The sequence below is a fragment of the Oncorhynchus masou genome, chromosome 13, assembly GCF_036934945.1.
Source record: "Oncorhynchus masou masou isolate Uvic2021 chromosome 13, UVic_Omas_1.1, whole genome shotgun sequence".
Lineage (NCBI taxonomy): Eukaryota > Metazoa > Chordata > Actinopteri > Salmoniformes > Salmonidae > Oncorhynchus > Oncorhynchus masou.
The window spans coordinates 67,260,498-67,274,376 of record NC_088224.1 but is presented as its reverse complement, the minus strand read 5'-3'; the positions used below and the strand labels follow the sequence as shown (position 1 = coordinate 67,274,376).

The 13,879-nt window shown below is 39.8% G+C and overlaps 1 protein-coding gene across 1 annotated transcript; it reads right to left on the bottom strand.

Moving 5' to 3' along the window:
- Positions 1–3,668: 3,668 nt before the first annotated feature.
- Positions 3,669–12,430, bottom strand: LOC135552880 (protein NipSnap homolog 2-like). The gene is made up of 10 exons (XM_064984812.1): positions 12,139–12,430; positions 10,082–10,221; positions 9,802–9,847; positions 8,547–8,641; positions 7,418–7,488; positions 6,989–7,129; positions 6,657–6,688; positions 5,555–5,649; positions 5,288–5,371; positions 3,669–5,184 (listed from the first exon to the last, which is right to left on the bottom strand). Exons 1-10 carry the CDS (start codon positions 12,258–12,260, stop codon positions 5,120–5,122), a joined length of 891 nt encoding a protein of 296 aa, XP_064840884.1. The 5' UTR covers positions 12,261–12,430; the 3' UTR covers positions 3,669–5,119.
- Positions 12,431–13,879: the final 1,449 nt, after the last annotated feature.

The window sequence follows — 13,879 nt, the reverse complement described above, 5'->3', positions numbered from 1 at the left end:
CTACACAGTGAGCTCAAAGTATCGGGACAGGGACACATTTTTTGTTGCACTTTGGATTTGAAATTATACAATGACTAAAGTACAGACTGATCGCTTTAAATTGAAGGTATTTTCATCCATATCGAGTTAACCGTTTAGAAATTAAAGCATTTTTTTGTACATTGTCCATTTTTAAGGGACCAAAAGTATTGGGACAAATTGACTTGTGTATTAAGTTGTCAAGAATTTAATATTTGGTCCCATATTCCTAGCACATGAAGTGTTTTCTAAACACTTGTACATTAATATGAATGCTACCATGATTACAGATAGTCCTGAATAAATTGTGAATAATGATGAATGAGAAAGTTAGAGGCACAAATATCATACCCCCAAGACATGCTAACCCAACGGTTCCCAAACTAGGGGTCGCCTGATATTAAAATCGGGTCGCAAGAGAATTTCCAAAACTCTGAAAAAAAAAATATATACAGTATGTATATTATATTGTCTTTGTATCTCAAAATCATTGTAATGTGGTTAACTTTAAAAATTAAAATTATTCAAATCTAAAAGATGAAATTCAAGCAGTGAGCGCCCTTCGATCATGACAATTCCCACGGGGAATGACTAGGCCCTCAATGCTATGAAACCACACACTATTGCAGAGACTTATTACCGGCCGCAATTGATATGGTGAAAACAATGTGTTGGGAGTCAGAGGCACAGAAACTCACATCAATACCTTTGTCAGATAACACTGTTAAACAAATCATTTATGCTATTGCTATCAATCAAGAGGAAAGTCCGACTGAATGACTCAACTCCCTAATTTATGCTCTCCAAATTGACATTAGCTGTGAGGGCCAAGATGCCCATGCATTGACTTTTGTTTGCTATACATGGTGGGGGATGCTATTCAGGAGGACATTGTTCTGTCTAATTTTTCAAAAGCATGAAATGGCATATGGGATGTTCAGTTTGCTGCGTGGCTATATTGACGAAAAACAGATTCCATATGGCTATTTGGGGCTCAGTCTATCACCGGACGGTGGGCCTCTGCACTCTAGTTGTATGTCTCCCTCTGCCAAATGGATGTATAGTATGATATACTGAGAGCAACTGGCAGCAAGAGAGCTGAGCACAACTCAGAGATATACTGCAGCAGGTAACTTCCATTGTAAACTACATCAACTACGCCTGTTTGCAAAACTGGAGATATGGGATCAGAGCATGACAATGCTCTATTTCACACCGAGGTTTGGTGGTTATCGAGGGGGAGTGTTAAAAAGATTTTTGAGAGAGGAACTGTTGTCACTCACAATGGTTGTAAAAAATAAGACTTTCAGTTGACTTTCTGTGTAATGAAAAGAAAATAACAGAAAACAGCACGATTGCTGTAATCCCCACATTTTAAGATGACCACAAGCATCCCTGTTCCTAAGAACTCTAATGCCACAATTACTACCAACCTGTAGCACTCACTTCTGTAATCATGAAGTGCTTTGAGAGGCTGGTTATGGCACACATTAACTTTGCCACCCTAGACCCACTCCAATTTGCATACCACCCCAACAGATCCATAAATGACTTGGATCTTAATTGCTCTCCACACTGCCCTCACCCACCTAGATAAGAGGAATACCTATGTGAGAATGCTCTTCATTGACTACAGCTCAGCGTTCAACACCATTATCCCCTCCAAGCTCTTCACCAAGCTTAGGACTCTGGGTATGAACACCTCCCTCTGCAACTGGATTCTGAACTTTCTGAAGGGCAGACCCCAGGTGGTGAGGATAGGCAACATCACCTCCACCACGCTGACCCTTAACACAGGGGCCCCACAGGGGTGTGTGCTTAGTCCCCTCCTGTACTCCCTGTTCATCCACAACTGTGTGGCCATGCACAACTGCAACACCATGATCAAGTTCGCTGTCGACACAACGGTGGTAGGCCTGATCACCGGTGACGATGAGTCAGCCTACAGGAAGGAGGTCAGTGACCGGACATTGTGGTGCCGGGGCAACAACCTCTCCCTCAACGTCAGCAAGACCAAGGAGCTGATCATGGACTACAGGAAATGGGGAGGGCAAGCACACCCAGCAGTGGAGCAGGTAGACAGCTTCAAGTTCCTGTGTCCAAATAACTAAGGACTTAAAATGGTCCAAACACACATTCACAGTCGTGAAGAAGGCGTGACAGTGCCTCTTTCCTCTCAGGATGTTGAAAAAGTTTTGCATATACATTTCCTGTACATAGTATGTTTACTTAAGTGTATTTTTTTCTTCTAGTAATACATTGTTATTGGTTATTGCATTGCTGGGCTTTGAGTTTGCAAGAGAGGCATTTCACTGTACTTGTGCATGTGACATTAAAACTTAACTTGAATTCGGGAACTTTGACCTCGTATTTTTCCCAGTTGTCTTGAAAACACCTTAAAACGCATGGTAGGCTACCTTTTGCCAGCTCATATCTGTGTGAAGCTGGATTCAGTGCTCTCTTCTGCATTAAAACTAAATAACGATCCAGGTTGGATGTGACAGCAGAGATGAGATGGCACTGTCGACCACGCCCCATGACTTTGAGAAGCTCTGACGCAACATGCATCAAGCACACATCTCATTAGTGGTGGTGAGATGAGACATGTCAGACTAATATGCAATTGACTACCCCACATAAAAAATATGTGATGGTGAGTTGAAGACAATCATAAATACTGTTAGAATGTTCTTCAATTGACTGCCATAGCCCCAAATTAAAATGTAAACTTTGGCCGTTAATTATAAACTTTTTTCACATGGGTGGAGTCACAAGAACCTTCAGATATCAAAATAGGGTCTTGGGCCAAAAAGGTATGGTATTCTAACCTCTCACCATTACAATCGGGGCGGCAGGTAGCCTAGTGGTTAGAGCGTTGGGCCAGTAACCGAAAGTTTGGTTGATCGAATCCCCGAGCTGACAAGGTAAAAATTTGTAGTTCTGAACAAGGCAGTTAACCCACTGTTCCTAGGCCGTCATTGTAAATTATAATTTATTCTTAACTGACTTACCTAGTTCAAAAAATGTTAAATATGTATTTATTTTTATAAATAATAAGGGGGGGTATAATTTCATCTAAATTTCATTGTTTATGATTAAATCAGGATTATCTGTATTCATGTTAACATCCACACTAATGTAGAAGTGTTTAGACACATATTCTATTCTTATTTACAATAAAGTGACTCCAAAATGACAATACAGTATATACCATTCAATTCTATTGGGCACAAAATAATCTGTAACACAACCAAAGCAAACAGCAAATGTGTGAAAAAACGAGTTTGTAGAGTCACACGCTTTATGTAATCATTGCGTGCTAAGAATATGGGACCAAATACTAAACTTTTGATAACTTTAATACACTTAAGTGAATTTGTCCAAATACTTTTGGTCCCCTATAATGGGGAGGGACATTGTAGAAAAAGTGCTGTAATTTGTATATGCTTCACTCGATATGGATGAAAATACCCTCAAATTAGTCTGCACTTTAATCTTATATCCATATAATTTCAAATCCAAAGCACTGGAGTACAGAGCCAAAACAATCAAACTGTGTCACTATCCCAATACTTTTGGAGCTCACTGTAACTCTCACACACTGTACTGGTTAGCACATAATCCGGCAACAAAGAGCAGCATTACCACAGTTTCTCTTTGAATAACTTTATTTATGTGCTGACATTCTTGCCACCTTTGCCATAAATACCCTGTAAATCAGGGAATAAAACTAGGATGAGGCATGCTACTACCAACACTGAAACATCTTTAAATTCATAATGAGTAGCAGCATGACTCCACAATTACAGCTTTTCATTTCAGTACATTGGTAGTTGTACCTGGGCACATAAATGTTCCATGACAGTATTAGATCAAATGTTTATGGAATAGGCTATTCATTATGCCCAACCGGAAACACGTTAAATCTGATAAAACATGTCTTGAAAAACTGGACATGCAGATAATACAAGCCATGTTCACTAAACAGGTACAACAAAAACACAAGCTTAATGCAGATGATGGGTAAGAAATGGGGAGAGAATGCCCACAATTGCAATCAATACATTTACTTTAAAAATTCTGAGAGGATATTTAGGGTTAAAATAGGCATGGCTTTAGCTCTGTATTCATACCAGTTCTCAAATAAATCAAAGTTTGTCACATACAGAGATCAGCAGATGTTAAAGCAGGTGCAGCAAAATGCTTGTGTTTCTAGCTCCAACAGTGCAGTAAATGTCTAACAGTACAATACTAATACACAAATGATTCCAATAAATAATGTTCACGCTCAATGCCTTCACTTCAATTAAGTTTCAATATTTGACTATTTAGTAGATATTCTCTCCGCTGACAAAATACAGTTAACAATTCACTTATACCATTTTACCAGTCTTTCTAGCGCTCTGTTTGAGTCAGTAACATTTTAAAATCAGATTTCACCCAAAAGCTTGATTTAGCAATTTAACAATATGATTTATATATTTATTCAATATTTACATTAAATAAACGAAATAACCACAAAATCACACATTGTGCATCTATCGTGATTTTTTGTCAAGTCATGCCATAGTTGCCCAAAGCTCAATTCTTATTCACTGCAAACAGAACACACTGCTAGGCTAGCTCTCTTTCAAAACAGCACTTTGGTTGTAAAAATAGACTAGATCCGCTGTGGCAATGTGACCAGTGTTAATATGACCCAGTATGTTGGACATCAGTTCTCCACCCAACCACTATCAGGAGGTTTCAATATTCTGATTTTTCCCATCCTGTCTCCCAAAAACAAAAAAGCAGCTGTGAGCTCTTGTGCCATTGCCTTACAGATCTTCCAATAATGGAAAGAGTGTTTTAGCCCACAGACTCAATATGTGATACGATGATACTTTAACCTCCTGTGTCTCAGTGATGTTTTTAAAGTACCAAATATTTGTTGCTGGTACAAAGTCAGAAATGGGGCAAGTAAAAGACAAACCAAATCAGAGGGTAGTTAGTTGGCAACAATAATGAAGATGTTGAGGCCACGGCAGTAAGATTTTTGACTTTTTGTTACATTTAAAAACCGGCGAGGCTTGGCGTTCGACCTTCTGTGTTCTCTCATAGGTTACTGCAGTGGGGAAGCCTTCATTGGGATCATGATTCTAGAGTCCATGTGCTGAATGAGAGGAACTGCAACAGAGATAGAAGATCAGTGGAGAGTTCAAAGTATTTAATCTTTAAAAAATGTGCATGCTATGTGAAAGTACACTTCATAACAACTGATTTTGCGCACCTGTATAATACACAACCTCATCCCAACCCTCATGTTGCCAAGCTGCGTTCCTTGTGGCTTCTCTGGCTTCAAGGTCTTTGTAAGCTGAAATCAACAATGAAACACTATTATAAAATGAATGTTAGTCTTCTTTTAGAAAAAGAATAACAGCCCTGTCTATAAGATAAAAACCTAGTATGAGACGCTACATGAATGTTAGATCTGTGCGAATGAACGAGACTGGAGGAAAGGAGAGAAGAGCGATAGAGCTCATCTGCCTGGCCTCACCCCAAAGGTGGTGCACCATGTAGAGGTTTCCGATTTGGGAGAAGAACCCTCCCACAGCCTCACTGTTGTGCTGGCGGTAGCCAATAGCTCTGGCCCTTGGGAAAACAACAGGCCAATCAAAACAGTCACAACACTTTCCCACAACCAATGCTTCATCTTCTTCACATTGGCTGAAGGCCACCCCATGCAAATTATTTGTTATATCCATTTAACTTTTATTTATGCAATTATTCAATTAAGAACATATTATTTGTCACGATGTCCTGTCAAAGAGTCAAGCACAGCTGCCATATACAATTATAATGGGTTACTGTCCATGTGGTGTCTCAACCACTGATGATAATTTGACCAACAAATGTTATTATTCATACTGTTTGATTGAACTTGCTTTAAAACTATCATTCCAGTTTGGCAGAACTGGTTGGCTATACAGACAGTAGCTGCACAGTGCCAGGATGAGTTGGATTGGATGTACTCATGCATCGAGACTGCTAATTGTACAGTGTGGGGTTGGAGAAAAGTCATTATTGGCTCTGAATCAGTCCCATTAGTCATCATATATACAATCATATAAATTACAATCATGTACAGCTATTTTGATTAGCCAAATCATACTGACTTAATTCCCGTTGTCAGCATTTCATGTTGTTTTAACAATGTGGCATGACTTTTCCCACCCAATTAGAATGAGTAATTCTGATCAATTACTGAACCAAATAATCAGAGAGAGTATGCACAAATCACAAATTAAACTTATTTTGGCAGACAAGTTTGAAGAATTCAGAAAAATTAATTAATATTGAAATATTGAATATTTGTCATAAAGGAACAAAAATTATTTCAACATAAACCTGAGAGAATGGAATCATCCAGGCTCATAGGCTCCTGTTGAAAGTAAACAACTCAATTTAATCTGAAAATAGCAAGGACAGCAGTAGAATCTCCCTGTGCACTCTGGGATCTAACAACAGAGTATCAAAATAGCGTCTCTCAGTGGAATAGCTCTTACTAATGAGAAAATGGGGAAGGAAGTTTCAAGCGAAAAATAAACTATATGCTGTAAGTAAAGATGAGAAATTCAAATGTAATCAGGTTGCCTTACCAGTAATTACCCCACTCAATCATGGTGCCAGGCTGAAAAAAGAAAACATGAGAAAAAAAGTTGTATTTCACAGGAATATAAATGTGTGACAATTTCCTCCAAAATTAAAAATGAATCATAATGGCCCTTTCACAGGGATTGCAATATAGACCTACATTTTTGAGCATAATGTTTCCATAGAACCTACACAAACTCTCCAATGCCCATGTCAACAATTGCTCACCCTTTGTATCATCTGGCAGTGATTCATATTTATTCAGCAATGTAGCACCATCCTAAACTAAACCCCTAGTAGTGCTATGGTTAATGAGGTTCAGTCACTCAGTACTCACTCGGAGCTGGTAGGACCTGAGCTCGTAGATGTTGGGTCCCTTCCTGGGGATGGGCTCATTCCAGAAGCTGAACTCCAGGAGCAGTTGGTTCCTACGCGACAACAGCATCTTTCCTCTCTCCTCCCGGTACTTCATGAACTCCTGTGTCAACCTCACATCAATAAGCACATCTGATCCCTCACTGTCTATCTAGGGAAGGGTTCATTAGCTGTAGATTATAAGCCAGGGGTTATAGTAGGGCTGGAGCAAAAGCCAGCACACCCAGTAGATCTTCGGGAGGAAGCTTGGCCACCAGGTATATGAGTTAATGTGACAGGCGACCTCAGACAATACTAGCATATGAAGCTATATTCAAGACTACTATATTCAAAGTGAAGGCTTCTAGATGCTGCCGGGGAGGAAATGACAGTCATGGAACATTTTGGTTACCTTGTTCTGCCTGAGTTTGCTCATGACCTCGGTCAGAGCTGGGTAACCTCCTCTATACCGCCACATATGGACTGGAAAAACACACACACCAGCCATTATTTGCAAAGCAATAATACGCATATTCAGAGACATATCCATAATCCTTCTGAAGTGTAAGGGCATTGTTTCAGTAATGCAGTAATGCTAAACTAACAGCCAGGGAACTATTGGCAACATGTGTGAACATGACATGGGTAGGCTAGGGTTAGGCAACACAAATCACGGTTTTCAATTTTGGTTTCGATTAATTGCTGTAACACAGGATAAACAATTCATAAAAGTCCTATGATGGTAGAGGTGACTGTCCATTAATGCTTATCCCTTAATAAACATTTATTGACATGACTTTACTTGAATAAATTATTTCAGTTGTTGTGTATATAACATATGATTACTTTATTTCATTCCAAGTAAACATCTCATCTCTATAGCGCTGCTGCCTATGCTGTCTGCCAAAATCACTATTTTGTAGTTCTTCAAAGTAAACAAGGCATACTTTTATGACTGCTGAATATCAACTATTAATCCCGTAGTTCATGTATTTTTAGGGAGATACCTCGCGAAGCAACAGCCGCTCTCTATATCCCCTTATGATCACACATTCTCTCTTCTGTAGCAGGTGTAAAAGAAACAGAGACCAGCCAAGTATATGCACAATGGATTATGGTCATTGTAGTTAACTACCACATTTTAAGGACTAAACCATGTACAATATTGGCCTGTTGGAAACTACAACTCCCTACTACATTGCACAGTTTGGGCTGGATCTGATTGATCTCGAAAAACCTAACGAAATGGAATTCTTATAATTGAACCAACGTCGGTCAATTAGTTGTTTAAAAAACAAAAAATAACCAACATTTAGGTTAATTGCTCAGCACTAATGTTTGCAGGCTTTTGTTATTATTGCCAGGTAGGTGTAACACCAACTTAATTGAATCATCATCTCACGAGGAAAATTAGCAAAACTGGTTCAATGAAGCCCATATCTCCTAAACTAAGTTTTCCTATCCCTGCAGGTGTGTCAATTCAAAGTGAATGTGCATTTCAACTAGTAGAGGAGTGTGTGCTCTGCTGCCAGCATTCTTACCAGCCTGGTCCTGCTCTCCATACCAAGTGTTCCAGGTACCCACCAGCTCACAGGGATAGTACTTATCATTATGGATAGATGGCAGGGTCTCCTCACTGTCAAGGGAAAGCAATAACAAACACATATTCTACTAGGGAGCCCAGCGGTTAAGAGCGTTTGGCCAGTAACTGAAAGGTTGCTGGTTCGAATCCCCGAGCCGACAAGCAGGAAAAACCTGCCGTTCTGCCCTTGAATCTGATTCATAGGGGTTGGGTTAAATGCGGAAGACACATTTTGGTTGAATGTGTTCAGTTCTGCAACTGACTAGGTACCACCTTTTGCCTTCCCCTAATAATAATACTTGTATGATATATAATATGACCATTATTATAACTATAACAGATTAACTGTTATTGTTGATGCCTGGTTGCAATCATTTGATGTTAGCACTGACACCACTGCAGCTTTCTTGTCAGATTTCTCTTAGGATTTCAACATATACTTCCAAGCTAAATATAAATGTTCTATAACAATCCTCATCCCAAATGTTTAAAATAGGCATTTTGGCTGTGTGTTGTGTCTAAACCAGTTGTGCAGATTCTATGATAAGTAAAAGGTATTATGACTGAGTCATCTTAAGTATGAGCATAGATAAATTATTGTACACAGTGTTGTCATGCCAGTACATCAATTGCATCACAGGAATAAAACATTTTGTCTAAACTCTGCCCTTATGCAAAAAACACATGAATTTCACATGATCTGAATGTTCCAAAAACACATGTTTTCACATGCACAACCCACTGGTGACACCAGCCATAATATCACCACTACTACTTTTTACTTTATATCACACATACTCAACAACCAAATTAAACAATAATTTGGGATGGTACTACCCTCAGTACGTCTACTATTTAAAAAAAAGAAGTTTTTTTTTACCTTTATTTAACTAGGCAAGTCACTTAAGAACAAATTCTTATTTCAATGCGGCCTAGGAACAGTGGGTTAACTGCCTGTTCAGGGGCAGAATGACAGATGTGTACCTTGTCAGCTCGGGGGTTTGAACTTGCAACCTTCCGGTTACTAGTCCAACACTCTAAACACTAGGCTACCCTGCCGCCCGAACCATTCAAGCCAAGACATCCGACAATCATTTACGACCAAATAACTTGCCCACGATGTGGCAAAATCATGGCATAAGACGGCTAAAATTGTAGTCTGCAAAGTCCTTTAGGTATAAAGGACTAGACTGAACAAGGTCCATACTACTTACCAAAGCTGGTTGTAGGCATCCAGGCACTCTGGTTTCACATTATGGACTGTAACAGAACAAGCTCTATTAGACATAGTGCCCTCTGTGTTGGAAGGGGTTAAATTTGTTCAAACTTTACATTACAGTCAAGGTCCGTAAGTACAGTGAAACAAGTATTGTAATTACTAATTTCTACATTATACTTACTTCTTACACTATAGTTATTACACTGCACTCGATTCTAAAATATAAAAAGTCATTTGGAATTGAAGTAAACAAGTTACAGTAAAGAACAACTTACACTGGATTTTGTAGAGGTTGCTTTCCTCATTCTTGGTAAGCAAGTGGGAGTGGGCATCCTTTCTGGGATCAACTTTACGCACAAATAGTGACTTGAACCAGCTATCTTCACGATTCCTATGGTTTGATGCTGACAAGCCCCTGGAGAAAAAAAATACAGATGGTAGTGTTAATACATATGTGATCGGAGATATATATATCTTATGAAGTTAGTGACTCATCTATTCCTGCAGCAAAGGATTTCACTGCTGAGTAGTGAACTGAAGTCAGATCTGCCCATTCAGAATAATAACAGTAACACATGCACTGTATGATGTTGTTGCCTAAGTTCACACAATGTTGGAGAAAATGCACACTGGTCTCCTACATGCAGTACCAGTTCTTGCATGTACCTGGCTGTTTCCGAAGTAAACAATGAGCAGTGAGAGTTACAGCTAGCCACAGAACACCCCTGCTGCACAAGTATTAAAATACAAATGATATATCATTGGCTAATGTTGACGTTATAAGGTAAAGAAATGTCGATGTAGTAACATTCTAATGTCATGTAAAATACAGTAAGCTACACTACATATACAAAAGAATGTGGACACCCTTTCAAATGAGTGGATTCGGCTATTTCAGCCACACCCGTTGCTAACAGGTGTACAAAATCGAGCACACCTCCATGCAATCTCCATAGACAAACATTAGCAGCAGAATGGCCTTACTGAAGAGCTCAGTAACTTTCAACGTGGCATCATCAGAGTCAGTTCATCAAATTTCTTCCCTGCTAGAGCTGCCCCGGTCAACTGTAAGTGCTGTTATTGTGAAGTGAAAACATCTAGGAGCAACAACGCGAAGTGTTAGGCCACACAAGCTCAGAACAGGACAGTTGAATGCTGAAGAGAGTATAAATCGTCTGTCCTCATTGCAACACTCACTACCAAGTTCTAAACTGACTCTGGAAGCAACGTCAGCACAAGAACTGTACGTCGGGAGCTTCATGAAATGGGTTTCCATGGCCGAGCTGCCACACACAAGCCTAAGATCACCATGCGCAATGCAAAGCGTGTAAAGCTCGCCGCCATTGGACTCTGGAGCAGTGGAAACGCGTTCTCTGGAGTGATGAATCACACTTCACCATCTGGCAGTCCGACGGAAAAATCTGGGTTTGGCGGATGCCAGGAGAACGCTACCTGCCCCAATGCATAGTGCCAACTGTAAGGTTTGGTGGAGGGCCTTTTTTTTTTCATGGTTCGGGTTAGGCCCCTTAGTTCCACTTTAGGGAAATCTTAACGCTACAGCTTACAACAACATTCTAGACAATTCTATGCTTCCAACTTTGAGGCAACAATTTGGGGAAGGCTCTTTCCTGTTTCAGCATGACAATGTCCCAGTGCACAGAGCGAGGTTCATACAGAAATGGTTTGTCGAGATCGGTGTGGAAGAACTTGACTGGCCTGCACAGAGCCCTGACCTCAACTCCATCGAACACTTTTGGGATGAATTGGAACGCCGACTGTGAGCCAGGACTAATCGCCCAACATTAGTGCTCTTGTGGCTGAATGGAAGTCCCCACAGCAATTTTCCAACATCTAGTGAAAAAACTTCCCAGAAGAGTAGAGGCTGTTATAGCAGTAAAGGGGTGACAAACTCCATATTAATGGAACGAGATGTTCGAGCAGGTGTCCACAAACCTTTGGTCATGTAGTGTTTATGCACAACAGTCGCCCTAGCTTTATAATAATGACCTTGAGCAAGTGTAATAATAATTCCCTATTAGACAGACAAGTACACTAGTAACTGGATATGCTATGTATTAACTTCAACAGTTTAACCATTTTAGAACAGCTCAAATTAGAAGTTGCACTAATTTGTAGTTTATAAAATCGACTACATGCCAATAGTTGACTGGCTAGCTATTTATGCTAGCTTGCTAACAGTCACTTTTTCAGGTTCACTCCTGCACACTTGCAGCATGGACGAGTCAGTAGGAACCTCTATTCTCAAAAATCGTCAATGAAACAAAAGTCAGAACCCCAACGCTTTAAACGTGCAAATTAATAATAGTCACACCTGCTTAAAACGAAGATCTGTCCTGTCGACTGGGCCGTGTTTTTAGCCTGATTCAGGCCATTACCAAATCTCTGAAGGACTCGGGTCGCCATTTTCCATTGATAACACTGGAGCGTATTCATTACGCCGATTCGGTTGCAAAACGTTTCTTAAACGGAAGCAAACGGAGAGGGACGTACCCAAATTTGTTCAAAAGAAACTCTCGTTTTACTCTGTTTGCTTCCGTTTGGTTATTAAACGATAAACGGTTTCCATAATGAATACACCCCTGTCCTCCATGCAAAAACAAAGTGGAGTCTGTGAATCTATAATGTAGCCACCAGGCGGTAGTAAAACACCAACAAATTAATGGTGTGAACAGTGGAGGACCACTTGTCCTCGGTACTAGTTTTGTTAGTTTTCCATAGAACCATGAAATGGAGCATGTGTGTGTTCCTCTTCTTTGTAGACTTCACTTTGTTTTGTTTTTTTGCTTGACTGAATATTTCTACATTCTTTTCTATGATTGGGGATAAATTGAAGACTTTATTCATGCAATCTAACATCTTTGATGACATGCCTGTTCTAAATTCCCGTGCCTCTAAGACATTACACATCAGTTGACGGGAATGACGTTCTCTACATGTCAAACGCAAGGCAAGCAAACTGGATCCAGAACAACCTCTGGCTAAAACCAGAGATGAAGCTATGGAGCCAGATAGCTGCCAAAATGTTGAAGGTACGTAATCATTCGGATCGCAAGAAAAGCCATGCGTGAAACATAAACGTGAAATTTCATCTGTGAGCATACAAACACCATGTTATGATTACAGACTAACATTTTAGGCTTGAACAAACCTTGTGTTGCAATTCTGATGTACAATAATACCTTTCAGAGTTTTCATCTCACCAACAAAAAAAAACGGTACACCACACTGCCTGTGAGGAGTGCTACATGAACAAGCCTAACAGTATAAAACAAACTGAAGTCAGGGAAACCGGGAAGAGGTGTCCTGCACGTTTTCAAGTTATAAGTCTCAATTCTCTATTACTTCTCAATTGAGTTTACTTCACATTTAGGTAGCTAATGTAATGTATTTGTTTGCTAGTGCACGTCTAGACAGCACTAGCTGTATTATGCCTACAACAGGGACGTTTCAGTTTGCTAGGTGTACATCTTTGCTACTCAAAATGTTTTTGTAAAGAATATTTCACATTTATTGAATCACTCAAAATCTTGCCAAAGCATATTTTGGAGGAGGGGTTAATATGAATTTAAAATAATTTGACATGATTTATTTGAATCGGGTCATGAACATATGGACTTTGAAATGAACAAGGGAGAGGTTAAATGTAGTCTAAGTTTATTGCCACACTTTACAATAACTCTGCAAGCTGTGGTCTTAGGTCGTGTCCGTATGGGCTATTCCCTCCAGCATGACACTGCTGCCCAGTTGAAGAGCTTGTGATCTCCATGCAGCACCACAGCAGCATTCGTCTTCAGAAAAGCACCCCTCATCCTTAGAAGATCCCCTTCTGGAGGCATGCAGTCATAGTCATTATACCCTAATGTAGGCTTATTTGCTTACTAGCCAAATAAAGTGCAGAGCATGCATGATGTGTGCAACTCATCATTCAAACTTATTTGATAATTTAATTCACCCTTCATTCCGTTCAGTCAGTCAGTATGTCATCCATTCTGTAATTTGTCTGAGTTGAAATATGAACTAAATCAAAGAGAACCACCCTTAGCCTTGATGAC

Bases quoted from the DNA above. Each gene is read 5' to 3' on its own strand.
- LOC135552880 (XM_064984812.1), bottom strand. From the start codon at position 12,260: ATGAATACGCTCCAGTGTTATCAATGGAAAATGGCGACCCGAGTCCTT. The intron at 8,642-9,801 runs GTAAGTAGTATG...TTCCCTTGACAG, and splicing joins GATGCCTACAACCAGCTTTG to TGAGGAGACCCTGCCATCTA. The intron at 5,372-5,554 runs GTGAGGCCAGGC...TGTTGATTTCAG, and splicing joins CATGGTGCACCACCTTTGGG to CTTACAAAGACCTTGAAGCC.